Below are 24,732 nucleotides of genomic sequence, written 5' to 3' on the forward strand. Positions count from 1 at the left end.
CCTTCTCTGTACTCGTTCCAGCAGCTCTACATCCTTCTTGAAATGAGGCCTCCAGACCTGTATACAGTACTCTAGGTGTGGCCTGACCATCGCCTTATACAATGGAATAATCACCTCCTTATCCCTGCTGGAAAAATTCCTGTATATCATTGACAATACTCCATGAGCTACTCTTGCAGCCCTTCTGCACTGCTCAGAGAACTTCATATCTGCCTGCACAACCACCCCCAAGTCCCTTTCATTCTCTACCACTGTCAGTGTAGTACCACAGAGTTGATACGTTGCTCTGGGGTTGCTGTTTCCCATGTGTAGTACTTTACATTTATCAATGTTAAACTTCATTTGCCACCTCTCAGCCCATCTGCTCAACCTTTCCAGATCCTGTTGCAGCAGCATAGTGTCAGTAGTGTCCTTGACAACCCTGCCAACCTTTGTATCGTCTGCAAACTTGGACATTAAGCCCGATATACCATCATCAATATCATTTATAAATACAGAAAACAATAATGGACCCAACACTGAGCCCTGAGGGACTCCACTAATAACATCAGTCCACGATGAGCAGTGTCCATTGATTACCACTCTCTGTCTTCTCCCCCTCAACCACCCCTTTATCCATAGCAGCAATTTGCCTCCAATGTCACACTGCTCCAATTTGTGTAGCAGTCTTCCATGTGCAACAGTATCAAAAGCCTTTCTAAGATCCAAGTATATAATATCAAAGTTATTCCCTGCATCCAGTTCTTTTGTGACTGCATCATAGTATCCAATCAAGTTGGTCAGGCAAGACGTCCCCTTAACAAAACCATGCTGTGTCTGAGCTATAACTGAAGTCTTGTCTAAATGATCCTGCAGTGCTTCTTTAACCAGTGCCTCCATTAATTTTCCTGGAACAGAAGTTAAGCTCACAGGTCTATAATTACTTGTGTCAGCCTTTGATCCTCCTTTGTGAATTGGGGTCACATTTGCACATTTCCAGTCTATGGGTACCTCCCCTGAGTCCAAGGAAGCTCTCATAATTATGGCTAAGGGTTTGCTTACTTCCTTTGCTGCCTCCTTTAATATAACTGGATAGATCCCATCCACCCCGGGTGCCTTTCTTGTGTTTATCTTCAACAGTTTCTCCTCCACTTTACTCCCAGTTATTTCAAGATTCTGTAGCTTACTGCTAGAGTTGAATACACCACTGGCATTCCCCTCGCTGAATAACTCCTCATGTGTGAATGTCGATGCAAAATATTCATTTAGTTTGTTAGCTACCTGAGCAGGATCATCAACACTTGACCCATCAATATCAAGTGGACCAATCTGATTCACCCCCTTCCTTCTAGAGTTTACATAAGTAAAGAACTCTTTGCTGTTTTTCTTTGCATCCCTTGCCAAGGATTTCTCGTAATCTGCCTTCGCCTGCCTAACCTCCTTTGTAACTTGGTTGCATATCAACTTGTATCTATCATAGGCTTCTGTGTCATGTGTTAATTTGTATGTATCCCATGCATTTTTCTTCTCTGCCATATGCCTCATTAGTTCATCCGACATCCATTTTGGCCTAAACCTTGAACAATATTTCTTAGTTGGTATGTAAAGCCTAGTAGCTTCCAAGATAAGTTCTTTGAATGCTTCCCATTTTGAATTTGCTGTTGGTAACATCATCAGTTGGTCCCACTGTATAGAATTTAAATACTGTCTCAGTCCATCGTAGTCGCCTTTACGGAAGCAATAACCCTTCCCTTTACCCCTAATGGTAGTTACCTCTTTGAGTAAATCCCACTTCAGCACACTGTGATCACTGCCACCTAGTGGTTCATTTATCTGCAGATTCTTAATGCATGAAGAATCACTGCTGATAATCAAATCAAGAGTATTACTCCCTCTAGTTGCCTCCCGAACATGCTGATGTAGAAAACAATCATCCAATAAATCCACAAAAGTCCTGCTAGTGTGTGAGTAACCAGCCCCCAAATTCCAGTCAATATCTGGGAAATTAAAATCTCCCATTATAATACACTCTGATTTACTGGCCCACTCTATTTCCCTGTACAGTTCCTTATTATACTCATCAGAGTCATTAGGCCTATAGCACACTCCTACTCTCAATTTTGATCTCCCAATGTTTATGTCACACCAAACTGACTCCACACTGCACTGTCCAGCGATGTCGACTGGCTTCACTTCCTTGGTTTTTATGTGTTTCTTAACTAATAACATAACCCCTCCTCCCTTCCTATCCTGTCTATCCTTTCTGTAGACGTTGTACTCCCCAAATTGCAGTTCTGCATCCCTTATATCTGTGTGACACCACGTCTCTGATATCCCAACAATATCTGCCTTCGATGTTTTGAGCAATACCTCAAATTCATCAAATTTATTTACTAAACTCCTAGCATTGGTGTACACGCAAGTATACCTGCACCTGTTTCTATTCTTAGCTACCCTAACACAACCCATGTGTTTACTTGTACCGCAATGGCTCCCAGCAGTCTCTGAAATACCATGCATCTTGTTTTTCAGGCTTCTGCTCATTCTAATAGAAACAGTGCAAGAATCTCTTTCACCTCTGCCAGTGGCTACTGTCAATCTATTGGTCTTTGTCTCCCCCCAAGCTAGCAGTTTTCCGACCCACCTAACACTGCCTCGATAGCATCAGCAAATATTCTTGCAAGTCATTGTACTGCATTAAATTAGCGTGCGAGAAAATTTCACTGAGCGTGGGAAACATTTTAATGCTCTTTTGGCATTCATTTTCAAACTATCGACTCCATCAAATTAAACGATTTCGTTAAATATGCCAAAAATGCAAGCTGTAAAAGAGCGTTATAGTGATCTGTGACAGCGTTATAGTCAGATACGGGTTATAATATAAGAACAGCGTTATAGCGAATCAGTGTAAAGTGAACCGCGTTATAACAGGGGCCTGCTGTACTTATATTTGTGTGACACCACGTCTCTGATATCCCAACAATATCTGCTAAGAGAGCAGAGAAATAAAAATGATAGTATATTGCTAAGAATTGTTAACAGAGCCAGTCCTTACATTAGGGGTTCTAGTAAATCACACTAGAAATTTCTCAGCACATGGAGCAAGGTACATTACTATGTGTACAAACAATGCATTACTATTTTTTTTTTTTTCTTAAAAAGTTGATTGTTCAAATGACTGCATCGTTCATTGTAGCAGAACATGCAAATATATATTTTGCATATCTGTGTGGTTTCTGAAGTGGCAACTCTCCAGCTCCTATTGCTGTTGATATAATAAAGGCAGACAGTCTAAATTGTATGTTTTATGATATGTTTAATGATAAACTAACAGCTCAGAGAAATAGCCCACGTGGAAGACTGTTTCTCTGAGCTATTAGTGAAGTGTTGGTCATTAGAGGGCTAACATACAAAAAAAAAAAAAAAAAATTACATATGCACACACACACATATATATATATATATATATATATATATATATATATTATTATTTTATCTTTCTATTGTGGTTTATTGTGTTTATTTTCTTAATTACGGGTGTTTTCTACTCATAGGTATTATGGTTAATACATTACTGGTCTTTAAGCTAGCCTAAACTCGGTTATCTTAAATGCCCAGGGCCTATTCATTTTTTATTTTTCAACTTGTTACGTATTGCTAAAGAAATTGTCATATTAATTATAGATGAAAAACTGTAGCAATACTACTTTATGACAAAATGATAAAATATTAAACATTTTTATACATTTATTGTATTACATCTTTATACATATTTGTATTACATCACATGGTCGTCAATCCCCTACTTCATCGGGGGCTTTGAGCGGATTGACGGTCCATTCGATGTAATGCATTACTTACTTACCCGTTTCTGTTTGTATCTATCACAGCTTTGCTATTTTGTCCGATACTGAACTATCACAGTTGATGTAGAAATTATGGGATATTAATTCGGTTCATAATAAATTTATAATAAATAATACCTATTTAACTAATAGCAATGGGAAAGGGACAAAAATGGGAATTTAAAAGAAACTTAGAATTCAGTATCGGACAAAATAGCAAAGCTGTGATAGATACAAACAGAAACGGGTAAGTAAGTAATGCATTACATCGAATGGACCGTCAATCCGCTCAAAGCCCCCGATGAAGTAGGGGATTGACGACCATGTGATGTAATACAAATATGTATAAAGATGTAATACAATAAATGTATAAAAATGTTTAATATTTTATCATTTTGTCATAAAGTAGTATTGCTACAGTTTTTCATCTATAATTAATATGACAATTTCTTTAGCAATACGTAACAAGTTGAAAAATAAAAAATGAATAGGCCCTGGGCATTTAAGATAACCGAGTTTAGGCTAGCTTAAAGACCAGTAATGTATTAACCATAATACCTATGAGTAGAAAACACCCGTAATTAAGAAAATAAACACAATAAACCACAATAGAAAGATAAAATAATAATATGTACTCTGTTCGTACCCGGGCATTGCTAAAACAGCTACCGGGACAACAGAAAAATCTAGAAATAATTTAAGGAAAACCACTATAGAAGTATATTAAAAGTAAAATACAACATAAATTATCATATTACTAAAGAATAATATATATATACACACACACACACACACACACACACACACACCAAGTGATCACTGAATTATGACCACCCCTATGAAAACTGAATGCAACCCGTTGATCACGTGAGGTTCAAGAGTGCAGAGTTAGTCGACCTACATAGCATAGATAAGGTGTCAGTGGTTCAGAAGATAGTAAAATTCTGAGTGCAATGGGTAAAAGGAAGGATTTATCAGACTTTGAAAAAGGACAGATTGTGGGTGCTCGACAAGCTGGTGCCTCAATTTCCCAAACTGCTGAACTGGTGCAGTGTTTGAGAGCCGCCGTAGTTAAAGTGTACCAGAACTGGCGTCAAAATGGTCAACAACGACCCAATGGCAAAACTGCAAAGGTCAGCGAAAGGTTGATGTTAGAGGTAAGCACCGGGTCCAACGACTTGTACAGGCAAACAGGCACAGCACCGTTGAAGAGCTGACTACCCAATACAAGGTGGGCCAACCCAGAACAATATTTGGCATGACCATGCATCGCACGCTTGCACGTATGGGCTATACCAGCACATGACCCCTATGGCATCCTCTCCTAACAAAGGTTCATCAGCATAAAAGACTTGCCTGGTGCAAAGAGCATGCAAGTTGGACATTAGAAGACTGGAAGAAGGTGTGCTGGTCAGATAAGTCACATTATTTACTCATACCATGGATGGTCGTGTACGAATTTGGAGTCAACAACATGAGGCTCTTGATCCATCATGCATGGTATCAAAAGTGCAGGCCAGTGGAGGTGTTTGTATGGAGTGGGGCATACAAACACCACCACTGGCCTGCAGGTGTTTGTATGGTGTGGGGCTTGTTTCACTGGCAGGAACTTAGACCCCGGGTGCATGTGGAACACCGTATCAGTGGTCTCTGCTATCTTCAACTGCTTGCTGACTGTGTACACCCCGCTATATTGCACTTTTTCCCGAATGGCAATGGTGTCTTCCAAGATGACAATGCACCGAGCCATTGGGCACTTGTGCTGGAATGGTTTGAGGAACACAGTTCTGACTTCCAGCATATCGATTGGCCTCCGAACTCCCCCGATATTAATCCCATAGAGCACTTGTGGGACACTATGGAAAAGCATATCAGGCATCTGGATACACCAATCACTTCCATACCTGCATTGCTGACCTCATTACACAGCTTGGTTGGCCATACCTCCCGAATACTTCCAACATCATGTTGAATCAGTGCCACTTCAGATAGCTGCTGTACTGAGGGCAAAAGGAGGACCTACGAAGTATTAGATAGGTGGTCATAATTCAGTGATCACTCAGTGTATATCTGCATGTGGTTGAAAATGACCCACCAATTAGTTTACAAAAAACTGGTAGATATTTCAGCACGTCTGAGACATGCTGAAATATCTACCAGTTTTTATTATCCTATTTGGTGCATACTGCTTATTGAAGGCCATATTCTTTTTTCATCTAACACCTTTCACAGTTGATTCCTTCACTTGTAAACAAAACCATACTTTGAGTAGCAAATTATGAATGGACCAGGTGCAGTTCACAAGGAATAGGATAAATACTTACACAACCAGGAACTCACTCATGGGATCAGCAAACCCTCGCTATACAGTAATACCCCGAAGTTACGCGATAGGTGGGTCCGACGAAAATCGCTTAAGTCGAATTCACGTAAGTCGGGGTACAACTTTGCATATAAATACATATAAATTTTGTTTAATTGGGACCAAGGACTAACAAAAACACTAGTTTAAAAGAAAAATATTAATAAAATTGCAGTTCTTTATACATATTAATACAAAATATGTATTAAAAAAATAAATGACTTAAGTAAAAAAGTTATTTCGATGTCGATGGCTTCATAAAATCTAACAAATTCATCTGACGACACAGAGACTTCTTTTTTTCACGCAGAATTTCTTCGTAGCAAGCTAATAATTTTTTTATTCCTTGCTTTGTAGCTATAACGCGTTCTTCGTTGTAGTCTATGTTTTCTAAAATTTTTAAGCCCTTTTCAATTGAGCTGAGACCTTCTGTCAAGTTTGCAATTGTCATGTGCTTTTCGCCGTTGCCTCATTTAGGCCTGTAGCACGTGCAATATCACATGGTCTTTCATTTCGCTCAAAGCGTTTCACAATTTCATATTTTTTCTCTATTGACAGAGGCAGACTGGCCATAAGCCTTACCGGGGAAACCCCGGTGGGCCTGTGTGATTTTGGCCATAAACCATAGTATGAGGCCACTATAAATTTTTGACCCAGTCCGCCTCTGTTTATCGATAATTGCTTTTCTTTTTCTCTCTGAATCTGCAGTGTCTTCACCAGTACGCTTCCTTTTCACACCTTTTAAGTATTTTACTCATTTTTAGGGAATAAAGCACAATTTCAAAACGAGGAGGCATGCTTGATACGCATAAACAAAGCTGCACGCATGTAGCAACTAAATAAACAACACCATAAAGGCAGAGATACACTATTAACACCTCACATTTCTAGGGATTACTACCATAAAACAATAAAAATCCAGTTGCGTTTCTGCTAGTGGAATCTGTTATAAATGGTAGTAAACTCGATCTAATTGCATACCGATAGCTGGAATTGTGTTGGTTTTTACGTTATTATGGTGAAATGTGTTCCCCCTAAAACAAATACATTTTCAGAATCTCCTCTTCATTCCTATCGTATTGCATTCGGTTGGGGTGATTCTGCATTCGACTGCCATTTCTTGTAAACACAAAGGTGAATCGTGCATAAGCCAATTCGGTTCGTGTTATATTATAAGATATCATTACCGTATTTATAAATACTGTATGATCGAATTCGTGTAGTGTAAACACGTGTTATACGAGGACTGATTGTATATGGCTCGACCGACGCGATCCACTTCTCTCGTGAAAACTATGTAATTTCCGACAAACGTTGAGCACGAATTCGAATGCACACAGAAATATGACAGTTGGAATACAAATTCTTGTATATGTGTGCAGCTCATGCGTAGCAAAGTTGAATTTTGTTCATCTTTCGCTCTCACTCTCCACCGTCACACCGTATATCGATAACATATGAAAAACGACCTTGAAGATATTGGGTGGCAGTGTTGCCAAACGAAAAAATCAAGAACCGCGTAACTCCGAGTTCGCGTAAGTCGGGGTATTACTGTATTTATTCAAGTACAATTAGAAGCAGTAGTTTATCAATAATATTGGGGTTTTGTCCCAGCACGCCACACACACAGTTGGCAGACTACTAAGAGATGTTTTGAGTTCCCTGAGAACAAGTTTTTACTTGAATTGGGTTTCTGAGATTATCCAGAAGTGACAGCTAAGGCCACCACGTATAGGTTGAACATGGTGGTTTTCAGGTCTCACTCGTGAGTCAAGTCCAATTTTGTGATAGCCAAATCCTCTAATTGCACTTTTCACAACAGTTGTCCTGTTTGTAATCTTGAGTATGTATCCATTAAAAATGTAAAAAAAAAAAAAAAAAAAATACAATGAATGTTTAGTACACTTAGGGTGACTATCCAGGTGTGAACCAATATAAGAAGGGATCAAGGTGTGGCATCCAAACTCTATATGTGTGATTGTCAAGCTGCTGCTAACATTAGGCAGTACTAAGCAATAGATGAATATATAATATTAGTATTATTGAATGGCTGATTCAATGCAATACCACCATTAAGATATTAAGGGAAGGAGACCGGCAGAATTACTTAACAAGTACAGGTCACTGTTGAAAAAAAGCCGGGAATTAGGGTTGAATTTGAAAGTGTCCGCAATTCTGCCCAGACACAATAGAAGGAAGTATATGATGAAAGCCTCGTCGATCAATTTGACCCTGGAAATATTGTGCAAGGCTCAAGGGATAGAATTTTTTTTAACCTGGTCTGTACTTGTTAACAGGAGAGACTGCTTCTACAGGGATGGGATACACTTAAATAGAAAGGGTGCAAGAATATTTGCTGATGCTATCAAGGCAGTGTTAGGTGGGTTGGAAAACTGCTAGCTTCGGGGGATACAAGGACTAATAGTTTAACAGTAGCCGCAGGCAGAGGTGAAGGTGATTCTTGCACAACTATTAGAATAAGTAGCGACCTGGAGCGAGGGGTGTTGGGGGTTTCGGGGAGGGATGGCAGTCATCGTGAAATAGGTGGGTATATGGGATGTGTTACAGTAACTAGGAATAGGAGCATGTATGCTTGCATGTATACCAATGCTAGAAGTATAGTAAATAAATTTGATGAATTTGAAGTGTTGGTCAAGACAATCAAAGGCGGATACTGTTGGGATAGCAGAGATGTGGTGTCACCCAGATATAAGGAATGCAGAACTGGAATTTGGGGAGTACAATGTGTACAGAAAGGATAGACAGGATATAAAGGGAGGAGGTGTTATGCTGTTAATTAAGAAAAACATAAAATCAAAAGAAGTGCATCCAGTTGATATAGATGAACAGTGCACTGTTGAGTCAGTTTGATGTGACATAAGCACTGCGAAAGCAAAAATAAGAGGAGTGTGTTATAGGCCTAATGACTCGAATGAGTACAATGAAGAATTGTACAGAGAAACAGAGTGGGCTAGTAAATCGGAATGTCTTATAATGGGGGATTTTAACTTCCCAGATATTGACTGGAACTTGTGGGTTGGTCACTCACACACTAGTCACACTTTTGTGGATTTATTGGATGATTGTTTTCTGCAGCAGCATGTTCGAGAGGCAACCAGAGAGAGTAATACTCTTGATCTGGTTATCAGCACTGATCATTCGTGTATTAAGAATTTGCAGATAAAGGAACCACTAGGTGGCAGTGATCACAGTGTACTGATGTGGGATTTACTTAAAGATATAATTACCATCAGGGGTAAAGGAAAGAGTTTTTACTTCAGTAAAAGTGAGTACAGTGGTAGCAGAAAGTTTTTAAATTCTGTACAGTGGGATCAACTGATGATGTTACCAACAGTAAATTCTAAGTGGGAAGCATTCAAGGAATTAATCATGAATGCTACTAAAAGTTTCATACCTATTAAGAAATATTGTTCAAGGTTTACACCTAAATGGTTATCAAATGAACTAATGAGACTTGTGACAGAGAAGAAAAATGCATGGGATGCATATAAATTATCAAGCGACCCAAAAGCCTATGGCAGATATAAGCTAGTTTATAATCAGGTCACAAAGGAGGTTAGGCATGCGAAGGCAGATTACGAGAAATCCTTGGCAAAAGAAGCTAAGAAAAACAGCAAGGATTTCTTTACGTATATAAACTCTAAAAGGAAGGGGATGAATCTGATTGGTCCACTTGACATCGATGGTTCGACTGTTGATGATTCTGCTCAGATAGCAAACAAAATGAATGAGTATTTTGCATCTACATTCACACATGAGGAATTATTAAGGTTTGAAAATGGCAGTAGGTTATCAAATTGTAGCAGGATACTTAACGATTTTGTAATAACTGAGAGCAAAGTGGAGGAGAAATTGTTGAAGTTAAACATAAGAGAAGCACCTGGGGTGGATGGGGTGTATCCAGTTATATTAAAGGAGGCGGCAAAGCAACTAAGCAAACCCTTAGCCATAGTTATGAGAGCATCCTTGGTCTCAGGGGAGGTTCTCACGGACTGGAGATGTGCAAATGTATCCCCAATTCACAAAGGGGGATCGAAGGGTGACACGAGTAATTACAGACCAGTTAGTTTAACTTCTGTTCCAGGTAAAATAATGGAATCACTGGTTAAAGATGCATTGCAGGATTAGAGCTGGAAAAGGAATTAGAATATGTGAATTGGAATATCATCGGTTTGGCTGAAACAAGAAGAAGAAATGAATCATAAGTTTATCAAGTGGAAATCTGCTGTACACCAATGGAAACAGTGAAAGGAGTGAAGGCGGAGTTGGGTTTCTGGTCCATAAAGATTTTAAAAACAACATTTTGGAATTCAAAAGTACATCACCAAGGGTGTCAAGACTAATACTCAAGATTTCTAAGAGGTACAAGCTAAAGATTATAATGATTTATGCACCAACATCGAGCCATGTTGATGAAGAGGTTGAAGAAATGTACACCGAAATTGAGTCTTCTAGATGAGCAGAAAACCCACTACACTATTATTATGAGGGACTTCAATGCTAAGGTTGGAAAAAAGCAAAACAGTGCAGAAAGAGGAACTATAGGAAATTTTGGAATTGGTGAAAGAAATAAGAGGTGAAAGACTTGTGGAATTTGCAGAATCTCAAGGATTGTCAGTAAAGAACACTTTTTTCAAGAAAAGGGTGAACAGAAAGCGGACATGGAAGAGTACAAATGGATTAACAACTAATGAAATCGACTTCATCCTCACTAACAGAAGATATATTGTGAATGATGTTACCGTCCTGAATAAGGTAAATGTTGGAAGTGATCACAGAATGGTAAGATGTACACTTGATATAGATGTAGGAAAGGAAAGGAAAAAACTGACTCGAGTAAATAATACAAAGGTCTTTGAAATAACAGAGGAGGAGAGAAAGCAGTATGTACTGGAACTTAACAAGTTTGAGCTTCTGCAGACTGCTCAGGACCAAGATATCGACGAGGAATATTACAACTTTCTGAAAGTGATAAAGCCCAAGAAACCTATAGGGAAAAAGAAATCCAAAGAAGAAAAAATTAGTCAAGAAACACTTGTCATGATGAACCAAAGACAACAAATGAAGAGCAAGAAAAACACTGACAGGGAGAAAATTGAGTATACTGAGTTCTGCAAAGCCATTAGAAAGAGACTCAGAGAGGACATAACAAGATTTAACACAAAAAGTAGAACAAGCATTAAGGGAAAACAAAGGATTTAAGTCAGCAGCCATGAGCAGTAATACAGAAAGACAAATGATACTGAAACTGAAGAATAGCGATGGTGTACTTATAAACAGCAGAGAAGGCATAATTCAAATAGCAGAAGACTATTATAGAGAATTATACAAGGAGCAAAGGAATGATACCAGCAGTGGGGAAGATGGATTGCAAAGTAGCAACACATACGACATACCCGATATTCTTCCTGATGAGGTAGAACATGCATTGAAGAAAATGAAGAATCGGAAAGCCCAGGGGGAAGAAGAAGTTACTGTAGAGTTGTTAAAATTGGGAGGAAGAGACATAACACAAAAACTGGCAAGGCTCTTCACAAAGTGCATTAGAAAAGGTGTGACGCCTGAGCAGTGGAATAATGCAATCATAGTTTTGCTGCATAAGAAAGGATATAAATCAGAAATTATAGACCAATTAGCTTGTTATCCCACATCTACAAGTTGTTCACAAGGGTCATTACTAACAGATTAGAAAGAATACTTGATGAGAATCAACCGAAAGAGCAAGCTGCCTTTAGGACAGGATTCTCAACTATGGATCACCTTCACGTAATATCACAGCTAATGGAGAAAGCAAATGAATATAAAACACCATTATGCCTGACATTTGTGGATTATGAAAAGGCATTTGACTCCATACAGCATAAAAGAATGTTTCGGGAAACTGGAAAGACAAGGCATAGATACCCCATATATTATGATTTTGAAGAAAATATATGAGAGTGCTACCTCCTTTATTAGACTAGACAAAGACAGTAGGAAATTTAAAATCGAGAAAGGAGTTCGACAAGGAGACACAATATCTCCAAAGCTGTTTACTGCTGCCCTTGAGGAAGCTTTCAGAAGATTAGACTGGTCACAGAAAGGAGTCAATGTGAACGGAGAGTACCTAAACCATTTACGATTTGCAGATGACATTGTGGTCATAAGCCACAATCCAAAAGAATTAGAGGAAAATCTTAATCAGTTATGCACAGTTAGTAAGGATTTTGGACTAAAGTTGAATATGGCTAAAACAAAAGTAATGATGAACAAGTATGCCACGGAAAGGGAAATAATGATTGAAGGAGCAGTAATTGAAAAGGTGGAGTCATATACTTATCTGGGACAAGTTATTAGCTGTAATAATGATAAATGGCTGGAAGTCAAGAGAAGAATAAATTTTGGATGGATAGCATTCAGGAAATATAGTCACATACTGAAGAGCAATATCCCAGTTTGTCTGAAACGTAAAATAATGAATCAATGTATACTCCCCACCATGACTTATGGAAGTGAAACTTGGGCACTCACCAAAAGATTGGAAGAGAAGCCGAGAACTACACAGCGAAGAATGGAATGAATTATACTGGGAATCAGACTGTTAGATAAGAAGAGAAACACATGGATTAGGCAGCAAACTCGAGTAAAGGACATTCTTATCAAAACTAAAGAACTAAAATGGTCTTGGGCAGGACACATAGCTTGAAGACATGATGACAGATGGACTAAGAAAATAACAGAATGGTATCCAAGAGGAGCTAGAAGAAAACCTGGAAGACAAAGGCGGAGATGGATAGATGAAATTCGTGAGTTTGTGGGTAGTAAATGGATGGCCAGTGCTCAAAAGAGAAGGAACTGGAAAGTTGCTGGAGAGGCCTTCATCCTGCAGTGGATTGAAAATGGCTGATGATGCAGGATCATCTAGACAAGACTGCAGCAATAATTCAGACACAGCATGGGTTTGTTAAGGGAAAGCCTTGTCTGACAAATTTGATAGGATATTATGATGTGGTTACAAAGGAACTGGATGCAAAAAATAATTTTGATATCATATATTTGGATTTAAGGAAAGCTTTTGACACTGTTGCGCATGGAAGACTATTGGACAAATTGGAGCAGAATTGTATTAAGGGTAAGTTGCTACAATGGATAAAAGGATGGTTAAGTGGGCGAAGACAGAGGGTGGTAATCAATGGGTGCTGCTCTTTGTGGACTAATGTTATTAGTGGAGTCCCACATAGTTCGGTGTTGGGTCCACTGTTGTTTTGTATATTTATCAATGATATTGATGAAGGTATATCAGGCTTAATGTCGAAGTTTGCAGATGATACAAAGGTTGGCAGGGTTGTTAATGACAGCAATGGCAGTGTACTACTACAACAGGATCTAGATAATTTGGGCAGATGGGCTAAGAAGTGGCAACTGAAGTTTAACCTTGACAAATGCAAAGTACTGCATATGGGTAGAAGTAATCCCAGAGAACCATACCAACTGTGTGGTACTGCACTTAAGGTGGTAGAAAATGAAAGACCTGAGAGTAATTGTGCAGTCAGATATGAAGTTTTCTGAGCAATGCAGACAGGCTGCCAGGGCAGGTCATGGGGTTTTGTCAATGATATATAGGAATTTTGCTAGCAGGGAAAAGGAGGTGATTATCCCTCTGTAAAAGGCAATGGTCAGGCCACGCCTTGAGTACTGCAAAGAGGTCTGGAGGCTTCATTTTAGGAAGGACGTAGATTTGCTTGAGCGTGTACAGAGAAGGGCAACAAGATTGGTGAGGGGAATGAAGGGATCCTCTTACCAAGAGAGGCTTAAGTTATGCAAATTGCAGTGGCTGGAGACTAGGCACCTGTGCAGTGATCTGATTGAGGTGTATAAGGCCTTGAATGGATTGAGCATGCTGAATTCTGATGGGATCCTTCCACTTGTTCAGATTACCTAAAGGGGCATAAATTCAAATTAAGAAAGGACGGATGTAGAATAGATGTGCAAAAATTTTCCTTTAGCCAGCGGGTGGTTAATTGCTGGAACAAACTTCCATCTGCCGTTGTGGAAGTTGATAGGTTGAATAAATTTAAGGAGGAACTGGACAAGCATTTGGAGGGAGTGGTGTGATTTTTTTTTTTTTTTTTTGGCTGATGCTGCATAAGCTCGCTCATACACTTGCTTTCTTGCATCACATGCCACTGCTACTACTACCATTTTTTTTTTTTTTTTTAATGGAGAACAGATTGGCGGAGGGCTTTTTCCATGTTTGGCAAAAGTCCTGCACCAATCTCTGCTATTTTGCAGTTTGAGTTACCTTTTGGAGTGATGACAGGCATCATGGTGGTGCCAGGACCAACATTGCATATTTTGATAGTACAGCATTAAAATGATTTTAATGCCTGGCCAAATCTATTACTAACACTCTAGGAGGTACCTCCATCAGCCAGTCAACAATCTTGCTGCCTCTACTCTGCCAGCTTGATGTAGTAAACACAGGTGACATTGGCAAATCTGTGTCATGTAAGGAGTTGAATATACCTTGCTATGTACACAAAACATCTAAAAACTTCACTTCACTCAGAAGTCCCACCGAACTTTTACCTCATATAAGTGAATTAAACTTCAGAAAAACTTCTTAACCTTCTTTTACAGACATACATGGTTTCAGTTCTAGTCCCAATGATCTTCATTTTCACCTGCACTCTTCTGAATTTTAACCTTATCTCAGGGTTTTGCCCCAGCATATCACACAATCTGATTATTATATTAGCTTCTAATTATATTAAAAGAATTCCCTTTCTCTTGAAAGGAGGGAAAGACTGCAACATAATGGGGAAGAGCCTCACTTATGCTTGATGTGGGTTTGCACATAAAAGAATATATTTTCATTATCTTAAGATTTAATTACTGAACTCATTTCGTGCATATTAAGAAATTATAATTACATATGGCTGAAAACTTACTGGAGAAAGGAGTCATTTACTCTTGAATGAAATTCTGACTGGTTAAAAGAACGTTCTGAAGAGCTTGCCGAAGAAGGTGAAACGTTTAATGATTTCATTCTTTCCCTATATTTATTTAAATCTGAAGGTCTTCGAAAACTAAATTTCCTGAAATTAAAAAATACATAAATAAAATAACATACATGACACTTTCAAATTATCATAATCATATACTTCAAAAACAGTGGTTTTAACACCAAACTAACAAAATACTGATGTACTAAACAAGATTTAATTTAAGTAGTAAAAATGTGCCATGATTGTGAAAATAAGCTGAATAGCAGATAACTTACCTTGCACATTCATTTTTTACCAGGTTAAGAAGATTTTTCTTTGAAGCAGCATAACGAGCAAAGTGCTCTTGTAAATTATTCTTCGGGAGAGATATCATCATGAGCACTGATAAGCTGAAATAGTTTGTAAAATATATTTCTACACATATGATAAAATCAAATATAAATTTAAAAGCAAATTAATAAAACAGATTTTTTTACCAGAAAGATTAAATATATTATCTGCTATCAGTGATAATACATTATCACTGTTAACATTATTTTTATTGTCAAGATTATTTTTAAATATTAACATACAAAGGTGATTCAAAAAGGAATATAAATTTATCGATAATTAAAATTAATGGTCATTCAGAAGCATTTATTTTGTCTCATTTCAACACCTAAACATCCAGCAATAATTATTTGTAGACAATTTTAAAACTGCCCACATGTAGTGCGAGTAGTTTATTTAAAAATGTATCAAGCTTGAAAAAAAGTTGGTAATTTATTTTTTAAATTCTAAAATAGAAATATATAAAAGCAGCAGCAGTATGGTGACAAAACAAAAAGTGGTATCAGAGTAATGTGAAAAAGAGAGTTTTGTTACACTGCGGAATGGAAAGTCAGTAGTTTTACGGATACAAGAGTCATTATTGCTAAAATAAAAGTATTACATAAAATAATATACTACTGAAATAAAAATTTGTCTATTAAAGACCTGAAGCTATGAACAATAAAACTGGTGTCCATTTCTGCCAACACTCAGGATAGAGTTCCTTTTCAAATTGGGACAAAACAACCATTTGGAGTGATGAAAAAAAGAAAAATATACCACCAAGACACTTGATATAAACAACATTCATAGGTGGATTGCATATTTAATGAAGTCACTGACACTGACTAGCCAAGGAGAAGTCTGGGTGCAATGAAGAAAACGCTTAGATTTTGTATGATATAATTCAAAAAGACAGGACAATAAACGCATATGCAATGATGGATGCACTAGAGTGTTCGAAGAGAAGCGTATTAACCATTTTAGACACACTAGATTATAGGAAAATATGCTGCAATTGGGTACCTAAGCTGTTAACAAGAAAACAAAATTTTCTAGGTAAGAGAACTACCAATGCCTGTTGCAGGACTGGAATAACTTTCAAGTTTTTTTTTTTTTTTTTTTTTTTATGGCCTGATAACAGGTAATGAAAAGACCTGGATTTCATGCCCTTATTCTAAATGGCAGTCTATAGAAAGGACACATTGGTCATCACCAGTGAAGAAAAAACCACAAATTTCCAGATCACAAAAAATTATGGCCATAGTGTTTGGTCAGACAAGGCCAACTTTTGCTGATTTTTTAGAGAAGGGTCAGACTATAAACAAGGAGAGATACTGCCAAGTGCACGACAGTCTTAACAGGGCTATAAAACAAACAAGTTAGGTAATATAAGCAGTTAGGTAATAAAGGGTAGAAGGGATAGAATGAAAAAAATTGAATGTTTATGCCTGAAATGGTCCCTCAAGGATCATTTCAGGCATACACATTCAACTTTTTTTTTTATTTAATTGAAAAAAATTGCTTTTTTTTCTGTGATTAACAGAAGTGAAGAGTAATTATAGTTATCTTCTTATAAATTGATTACTAAGACTATAACTCTATAGAACATTAATAAAACTAGTTTTACATTCCCTAAACTTAGCCATTTAGTTTAATTATAACTGTTTAATATTTATTACTCTTTTACCATAGACTTCTACTTTAAGTCTCTCTCTCTCTACACACGCATACTCATGAGACAAAGCATTAAGACTGCCTACCTAACAGCATGGCATTGAGTCAATGGGGCCACAGGTGTCCTCAGGTATCTGGACCAGGTGGACAGTGGGTACCAAATGCCATTCACCTCAACTGTCTACCAATGGTGATCTTCCCATCCTGGAACGTTGGATGGTTGTGTGTCCCTCTTCGGACCATTCAGGCTACACCTTTAGCAAGACATTTGACTTGGTCCCTCATGAGAGATTACTGTAGATATGCTTGAACAGGTTGGGATTACTGATAAGATTCTAAGGTTTCTGTTCTCTATTGTCTGAACACGCCCTCATGAGAGATTACTGTAGATATGTTTGGGTGGCTTCAGGGCAGAAAGTTGTGATTAATGGATAATCTTCAGATTGGTGTAACATCAATAATGAGGTCCCTCAAGGATTAGTGCTTGGACCACTGTTGTTTCTCTCTTTCATAAATGACATCGAAAGGGATAAAAGGCGTGATGTCAAAATTTGCAGATGACCAAGATTAGTAGAGTTGTTAATGACCAATGCCAAGCAGGGCTCCTTCAGGATGACTTGAACAAACTTCAAAGATGGTCAGAGAAGTAGCAGCTATATCTTAATGCTGCTAAATGCAAGGTCTTACACTCGGGGAATAGCAACCCCAAAATGAACTATACACTTAGTGGGGTTGAATTAAAAACAGTGGAGGAGGAAAGGGATTTGGGAGTTATACAGTATAATACAGGCAAATATGAAGTTTTTTGAACAGTATAAACAGGCAGCCAAGAAAGCCTATGGTGTCCTATTAATGATTTATTGAATGTTATTCTGTAGAGATAAGGAGGTCATAATCTGACTGTATAAAGCAACTGTAAGACCACATTTGGAAAACTGTGTTCAAGTATGGAGACCTCATTGGAAAAAAGACTGAGCTTCTTGAAAGTGACAAAAGATGGGCAACTTCAGTGGTAAGATTGGCAAAAGGACGATCATATGTGGAAAGACTCCAATTATGTGGGCTACAGAGCTTGGCAACCAGGCACCTCAGAAGTGATCTGATTGATCTTTATAAGGCCCTGAGAGGGATTAGTAAAATGAATGAAGATGGAATTTTCACTGTTAAAAAGAATTCCAGAACTACGGGCCATAAATTCAAATTACAGGGATTGAGGTTCAGATCATATTGTTGGAAGATTTCCTTTAGCCAGCAAGTCATTGATTGCTGGAACAAGTTACCCTCGCAGTGTGGAGGCTGATAGTTTGAATAAATTCAAAGGTCAACTGGACAGTTAGCTATGTGAGGAGGAAAGCGTATAATTTGTATTTTCTGATCTACTTGGCTTTTTTTTTTTTTTTTTACGGTGCAGCAAAAGTCTGTGGCTTCCTTGTACTATATGGTGAATACTATTACCTTCAACAGCAGCCACCTTGAACAGCCAACAATGCCTGCAATTGTTGGCTGTTTGACAGCTATCATACAAACTTTATGGAAAAAAGAAATAATAATTGACAGATTTCTATTTGTCCAATTTTAATGAAACCTGGGATGGCATGGCAAATCTTTCTAAAAGAACTACATATAAAATTTCATGAAAATCCATCCATTAGATGTCAAGTTGTTGCCTGTAGACAGGACAGAGGAAAAAATATGACAATACTTATGCATAGATATATATATATATATATATATATATATATATATATACACACTGGTGTTCAAAGAAAGTGCATAACTCCTTAAAATTGTAACTGTCGTCCGAATAACATAAGTATAAGGTAATATGTCTTACAGATTACATCAGATAAGATTGACAAGCATAGGTGATGATGTAATATTGCATCAGCTGTTGCTTACAGCTATATAAGCACACTGCAAGATTTGCAGTCATTCCTTGCTTGTGTCAGAATGGTGAGATACGTGCAGTTGAAGAAAGAAAGAGTGCTACTGTTGCTTTATGTGAGGAAGGATGTTCTTCCCATCATATTACTTATAGAGTGTCTTGTAATCAGTCAACAGTGAGTAGATTTCTTTCCAAACTCAAGAATACTGATTCTGCTCATAGGAAAAAAGGAACCGGATGCAAATGAGTCTCTACGCCAAAACAGGACCGCATTTTGAAGTGCTTATGCCTTGAAAACTGTAAAGCTTCTTCGCCTGAGCTGAAAAGAGAATGGGAAGAACATACAGGAGTGGTAGCAAGTGCAGAAACAGTCAGAAGACACCTCTTCAAAAATGGACTTGCAGCCTGTCGTCCTAAGAAGCCCCTTCTCACACAAAAAATGAAAAAGGCCCAATTAATTTGGTGTAAGGAACATGTCTAATGGAAGTCAGTTATTTTCTTGGATGAGAAGAAATTCAACCTACATGTCTCTGATGGGAGACAAATGATTCACCGTAGACAGTGAAGAATACAATCCATGCTGTATAGTGTCTACAGTGAAATTCCCTGCAAGCCAAATGATATGGGGTGCATTTCATATCACGGAGTAGATCACCTGCAGTTTTTAAAAGGTTCCGCAAATGCCAATGGATACCTGACTAAATTGGAAGGCAAATTGCTGCCATTAGAGACCATTTCAACCTGCCAAGTAACTGAATCTTTTAGGATGACTCTGTTCCTTGTCATCAGGCGAAAAGTGTAAGTAGGCACTTCTGCAGTTACTTTAGCTTCATTTCTGCATTAGAGGTTCGACAGTAATGTGTTTACATTTGTTACAGGTGAAAAAATGGTTGGAAGAACAGTCCATTACAACTGTTAGCTGGCCAGGAAACAGCCCGGACCTGAATCCTATAGAGAACTGTTGGTATCATGTGGAATCTGCAGTTGCCAGAAAGAAACCAAAGACCCTTCGGGAAGCCATAATTTGTGTTTTGAACCAAACTATCAGCTGATTATCTTCAGAAATTGATCTTGTCAATGCCTCAACGGTGTGCTGCTGTCATCAGGGCCAGAGGTGGTTCAACTAAATATTAGTTGAACCACAAAATTGAAAACAAAATGAAAAGTTCACGTGGTGAACTTTTCATTTTGTTTTCCATTTAAAATGATAAACTGAAGCAAATTGAGGGCTTTGATAACATTTCAGCCATAATTGTCGTGTTTACCAAAACTGTTGTATAAAGGCTGCAAATGCTCATTTTGGAATATTTTGAGAGCACCTGTCAAATATTACTTAGGTTTGCCTTAACTATTAATAAATATCTTTTGTTTATATTTCTATTTGTGATGCTAGTCATTAATGTAACATACCATTGTGAAAAAGGGTTAGAAATGTGAAATTCCTAGGTGATGCACTTTCTTTGAACACCAATATGTGTGTGTGTGTGTGTACTCTATATATATATATATACATACAGTGTGTATATAAATATATGCACACACACCTAAAAACAAAGGCTCTAACAGGACACCATATCCCATTACACTATGATGACAGGCCACACAATGCCCATATGACTCATGAAAATTACAGGCCTAGGGCAGTTTCTCCCTCATTCCATATATAGTTCCAGACAGCTCTGTTTTGGAACTGTGTAGAGATATCTTCTTGGAAAACATTTGAGTGATGAGGATCTGAAAATGCAGTCACAGGCTGGCTTCAACAGCAGGGTCCATCCTTTTACCACATGGCACATGTGTGTTGGAAAGAAATTTGCAAAAATGTATTGATAAACAAGGTGAATACATAGAAAGTATAAGTTTCCCAGTGTTGGTTAAATAAATTATATAAACTTCAAATTTGTATTTGCTGCCTTTATACTTTTATGGCCAAAGAGGGCATTACTTATCAACACCATTGGGATACAGGGCTAGACTCCATATCCCATAAAACTACAGTCATCATTGCATAATTCAGATTTAAAATCTTAGAACTTCCCCTTATAAAACTCACTGCGCCCTTGCATTTTTTGCTTTTTTTAGCACATTTGAGAGTAGTGCAAACCTGGCTGAGTATACAGAGTTAAGAATTTTTTGGGGGAATAAAAATGCTAGTACAGTGTTGGAATTTTTATATTAAAAATAATGGGGATTACAGTGAAAGTTAATTCAAAAGTTTTGTTTTCTGTCTAATGTATTGATTCCCTAAATTACTATTATCTTAATTGTCTAAAACTTTTTATGAATATCTGTGAAAAATCCTTGTTTCCATCTGAAATATCTTCAATGGCACAGTGCATAATCATTGAAACAAACTCTGATAATTGGCAGAGCCTCCATGGAAAAATGAGTTTGTTACCAATATTATTCACTTAGAAATATCCAATGATAATGAGAAAAACTTATTAAGCTGCTTTTTGTGCAGGGATGATTTGTTCTCAAAATGGAAATGTGGTGTTTTCCCACAAATACATGTTGCTGTGCCTCCATAAAATGTTTATGATTAACCATATCTTTGACATTTAAAGTTGCTGTTGTCATTTATAAAGCACAATAGTATCCGAAGACATGCACTGTGCATGTGTTATGTAGACTGAAAACTTTGAATAACTTATGACAAATGCCCTACTCTCTCCACCTGAGATCAGCTAACTACATCTCTAACTGAAGAACCTTTCTTTTAAGAATCCCTCCTGACTTCAATGAGATTTGAACCTAGACTACTCCAAACAAGTGACTAGTGATGAAGCCACTATAAAGGGAGGAAGACATTTAAAATATTAAGGGGTTTGCTATGTGCATTTGTGCCGGGCAGTTTAAATATTCTACTTTATTTTGTGAAGGATGGAACATATGGATGGTTTCTAGTAGAATTAATGTTTCCTTCTCTTCATACTGACATGTTTACAGCTACTATTCCTTAGGCCAACCGGGCTAGCCGGGTGGGTAAAGTGCCTACCTAGCAACCCAAAGGTCGCGGGTTCGAATCCCGCCTTGGGTTTGGATCAAAGTACTGCAAGAAAAACCTTGGGAGGTGCATTATGGCCACAGAAGCCAATGCACAAACAACTACCAAATAAAAAAAAATAAAAATAAACTATTCCTTAGTCTTATAATTCATTATGGATTTCTTCCTCTTGAGACATGCAAAAAGTTCCCTTTTTGTATGGGAATGCTGTCATTTTACCAAAGTTCACAGTCTAAAAGTTTTTCTGAATATTCGGTACATGCTGTTTCTACCTGGATATCAGATCGCAGCCTTTTCTATAGAGACCTTCTGACCAACAGAGTATTTCTCTTGATGAGATGGAGTCTTCAAACAAACTTTGAAAGAGTAAGGTTTTTGTGTTATTCGTGTTTTACTCTGTTAGGTATAAGAGATTCTGGTTATTGTTGTTGGTTTTTAGGCACGTCAGTGAATTACACCACATTGCACCATCATATGGTTATGGCTATAGAAGTGAGCATGTTCACTGGCTAATTTGCATGTTGTACAGGTCGAAAAACCTGAAATAACTACTCGCTTTACCTGAGATCAGCTAACTTTAGTCCCAATTTAAAAAACCTTTAAAAATTTTGGTTAGTCTTTAGTACAAGGTTCTTACCCGTGGATCTTTGTGACAAAAAGTGATGGACAGGTCTAGCTCTGCCCACTGCCTCGAAATGAGTGACTGCTAATCACCACAATTTTGTGTTACAGTGAATGCCTATCTATTCCTAAGTGTAATTTCTTTGTCGATTTAAAACCAGCAGTAAAGAAGGAAAATCATTTCCTGATTATCCCCCTTTGCCGATGGTTTAAACTCAGGAAGCAGTTTTCCTCCCGGGACTAGATCTTCCAATTACTGCGAAGCAATGGGTCGAAGAGACCTGCCCATCCATTATTATCACAAAAATCCACTGGTAAGAACCTTGTACTAAAGACTAACCGAAATTTTTCCAGTCAGCAACACAACTTAAACTCAGACCTCTCAAAATGAGCGACAAGTGGCAAAACAACTATAATGTCGTGGAGAACTTTTCTGTTAGGTCACAGCATAGAATGGTGTTTTTGATTTTTATATCTAACAAAATGAACTCTAATAATAACAATGAAGAAGAATTAATAGCAAATTACAAAATTTTCTATGATCACCACAATAAACATCTGGAACTAAAAAGGTGGAAGGGAAAGGTAGAAGTAAAGGTGGGAGGTTGAGATAAATATCATAATTAGTGAAATCCATGTAATCTTGACCAGGCTAAACTTGCTGATAAGTTATGGGCTGAACTCCAGATTATGGATACACCTTGTCACCACAATGTAGGCATAGCCAAATTTAGGATGCATTCAAGCAAAAGAAGTGTGGGTTTTTTAAAAGACTTTCATTTTGCTAGTGAAAAAAGGTTGTTAGTTTATGCCAGTAATTCAGGATGGATTCAAGAAAAACAAGCCACTTCCTCCAAAGGTGTACCCATAACTGGAGTATAACCAAATTATGTTTTTTAGAAATTTTCCTAAAACCTGGAACATGCTATTAACCTCATTTGTTAGAAGACAGCAATCGTTCTAAGTATTCACACACAGTGGTGTATTTTGTATTAGTTGGTTAGCAAGGTGAGAAAATGGATACTCAGAGGTGGCCTGTCCATAAGACTTACTAGGGAAACACCAGTGGCCAAAGGCAGATATGATTTTAAATATTACACTCTAACCAATACAATCTGTTTTTCCCTGGTAAGAATTTTTGACCCAGTCCATCTCTGTGGATACTATCAATTTTAAAAGGCCAATTAAAAATGTTTGTGTTCAGTAAAACTTTAGTTTACAGTACCCCGTGGTTGTGGCATATCTAGGATCATCATAAGGGGGGGGCATTGCAACCACGTCCAGGTATCATCAATAAGGGGTGGGGGCATGGGAGACCACGCTTTTGAGGTTTTTTTTTTTTTTTTTTTAGAACGCCTGCATTCTTTTTCTTTAATTTCAAATTTTTGGTTAAGGGGGGCATATGCCACCTCTGCCCTCCCCTACCCCCTGAAAGTGGCCAACGACCGGTTTTTGCTTGAATCCCTCCTAAAGTCGCATAAAAATCTAACATTTCTTCACTGAACAAAAATGAGTCAATTAAAAACATGACCCGTTTATATAGTTTTGGTTTTTTTTTTAATTCTAACTATTTTTTCTCACTTCACGTCACCTTCTGTTCGTCACACATCGCAGCACGAGAGTACCATAAACTGAATTTCAGCCGTGTTGTATACAATGAACTTATGAAAAACCACGCTTTACTAGACTACTTATGATTGCCAAAGTTGCTAGAATGTTATTTAAAACAGTAGTTCTATGGAGGAAAAAAATAAATAAATTTAAAAATTGCAATATTAAATTTTAATGAACTTACCACTTGACAATATTTTTTATATTGTGAAATATTTATTTCATATTTATTTTGAAAGCGGATCCCTAAAAGAGGTTAAAAAAAATCAAAATATGGCTTAAGCTGCACCTTTGTATTTAAAAAAAATTACATAAACAATTCATAAAGACGTATTTCGCAACCCACTCTTTCTCATAATATGCCATAAGAACTACAATAAACTCATCAAACACTTCCTTCTTTCACACATCCCACTCACAAGTTAACA

The 24,732-nt window shown here is 37.6% G+C and overlaps 1 protein-coding gene across 1 annotated transcript in view; it reads right to left on the reverse strand.

The window, feature by feature from the left end:
* Positions 1-24,505, reverse strand: part of LOC150080604 (uncharacterized) — a 138,855-nt gene extending 114,350 nt beyond the window's left edge. Inside the window, exons 1-3 of the mRNA XM_090380751.1 lie at positions 24,489-24,505; positions 15,470-15,583; positions 15,138-15,284 (exon numbers count right to left, since the gene is read on the reverse strand). Of these exons, the coding sequence (XP_090236877.1) occupies positions 15,138-15,284; positions 15,470-15,570 (248 nt within the window). The 5' untranslated portion in view covers positions 15,571-15,583; positions 24,489-24,505. The remainder of the gene's footprint in view (positions 1-15,137; positions 15,285-15,469; positions 15,584-24,488) is intronic.
* Between the last annotated feature and the right edge of the window lie 227 nt (positions 24,506-24,732).

This window comes from Mastigoproctus giganteus, chromosome 9 (genome assembly GCF_048544385.1).
Source record: "Mastigoproctus giganteus isolate SK-2022 chromosome 9, ASM4854438v1, whole genome shotgun sequence".
Classification (NCBI taxonomy): Eukaryota; Metazoa; Arthropoda; class Arachnida; order Uropygi; family Thelyphonidae; genus Mastigoproctus; species Mastigoproctus giganteus.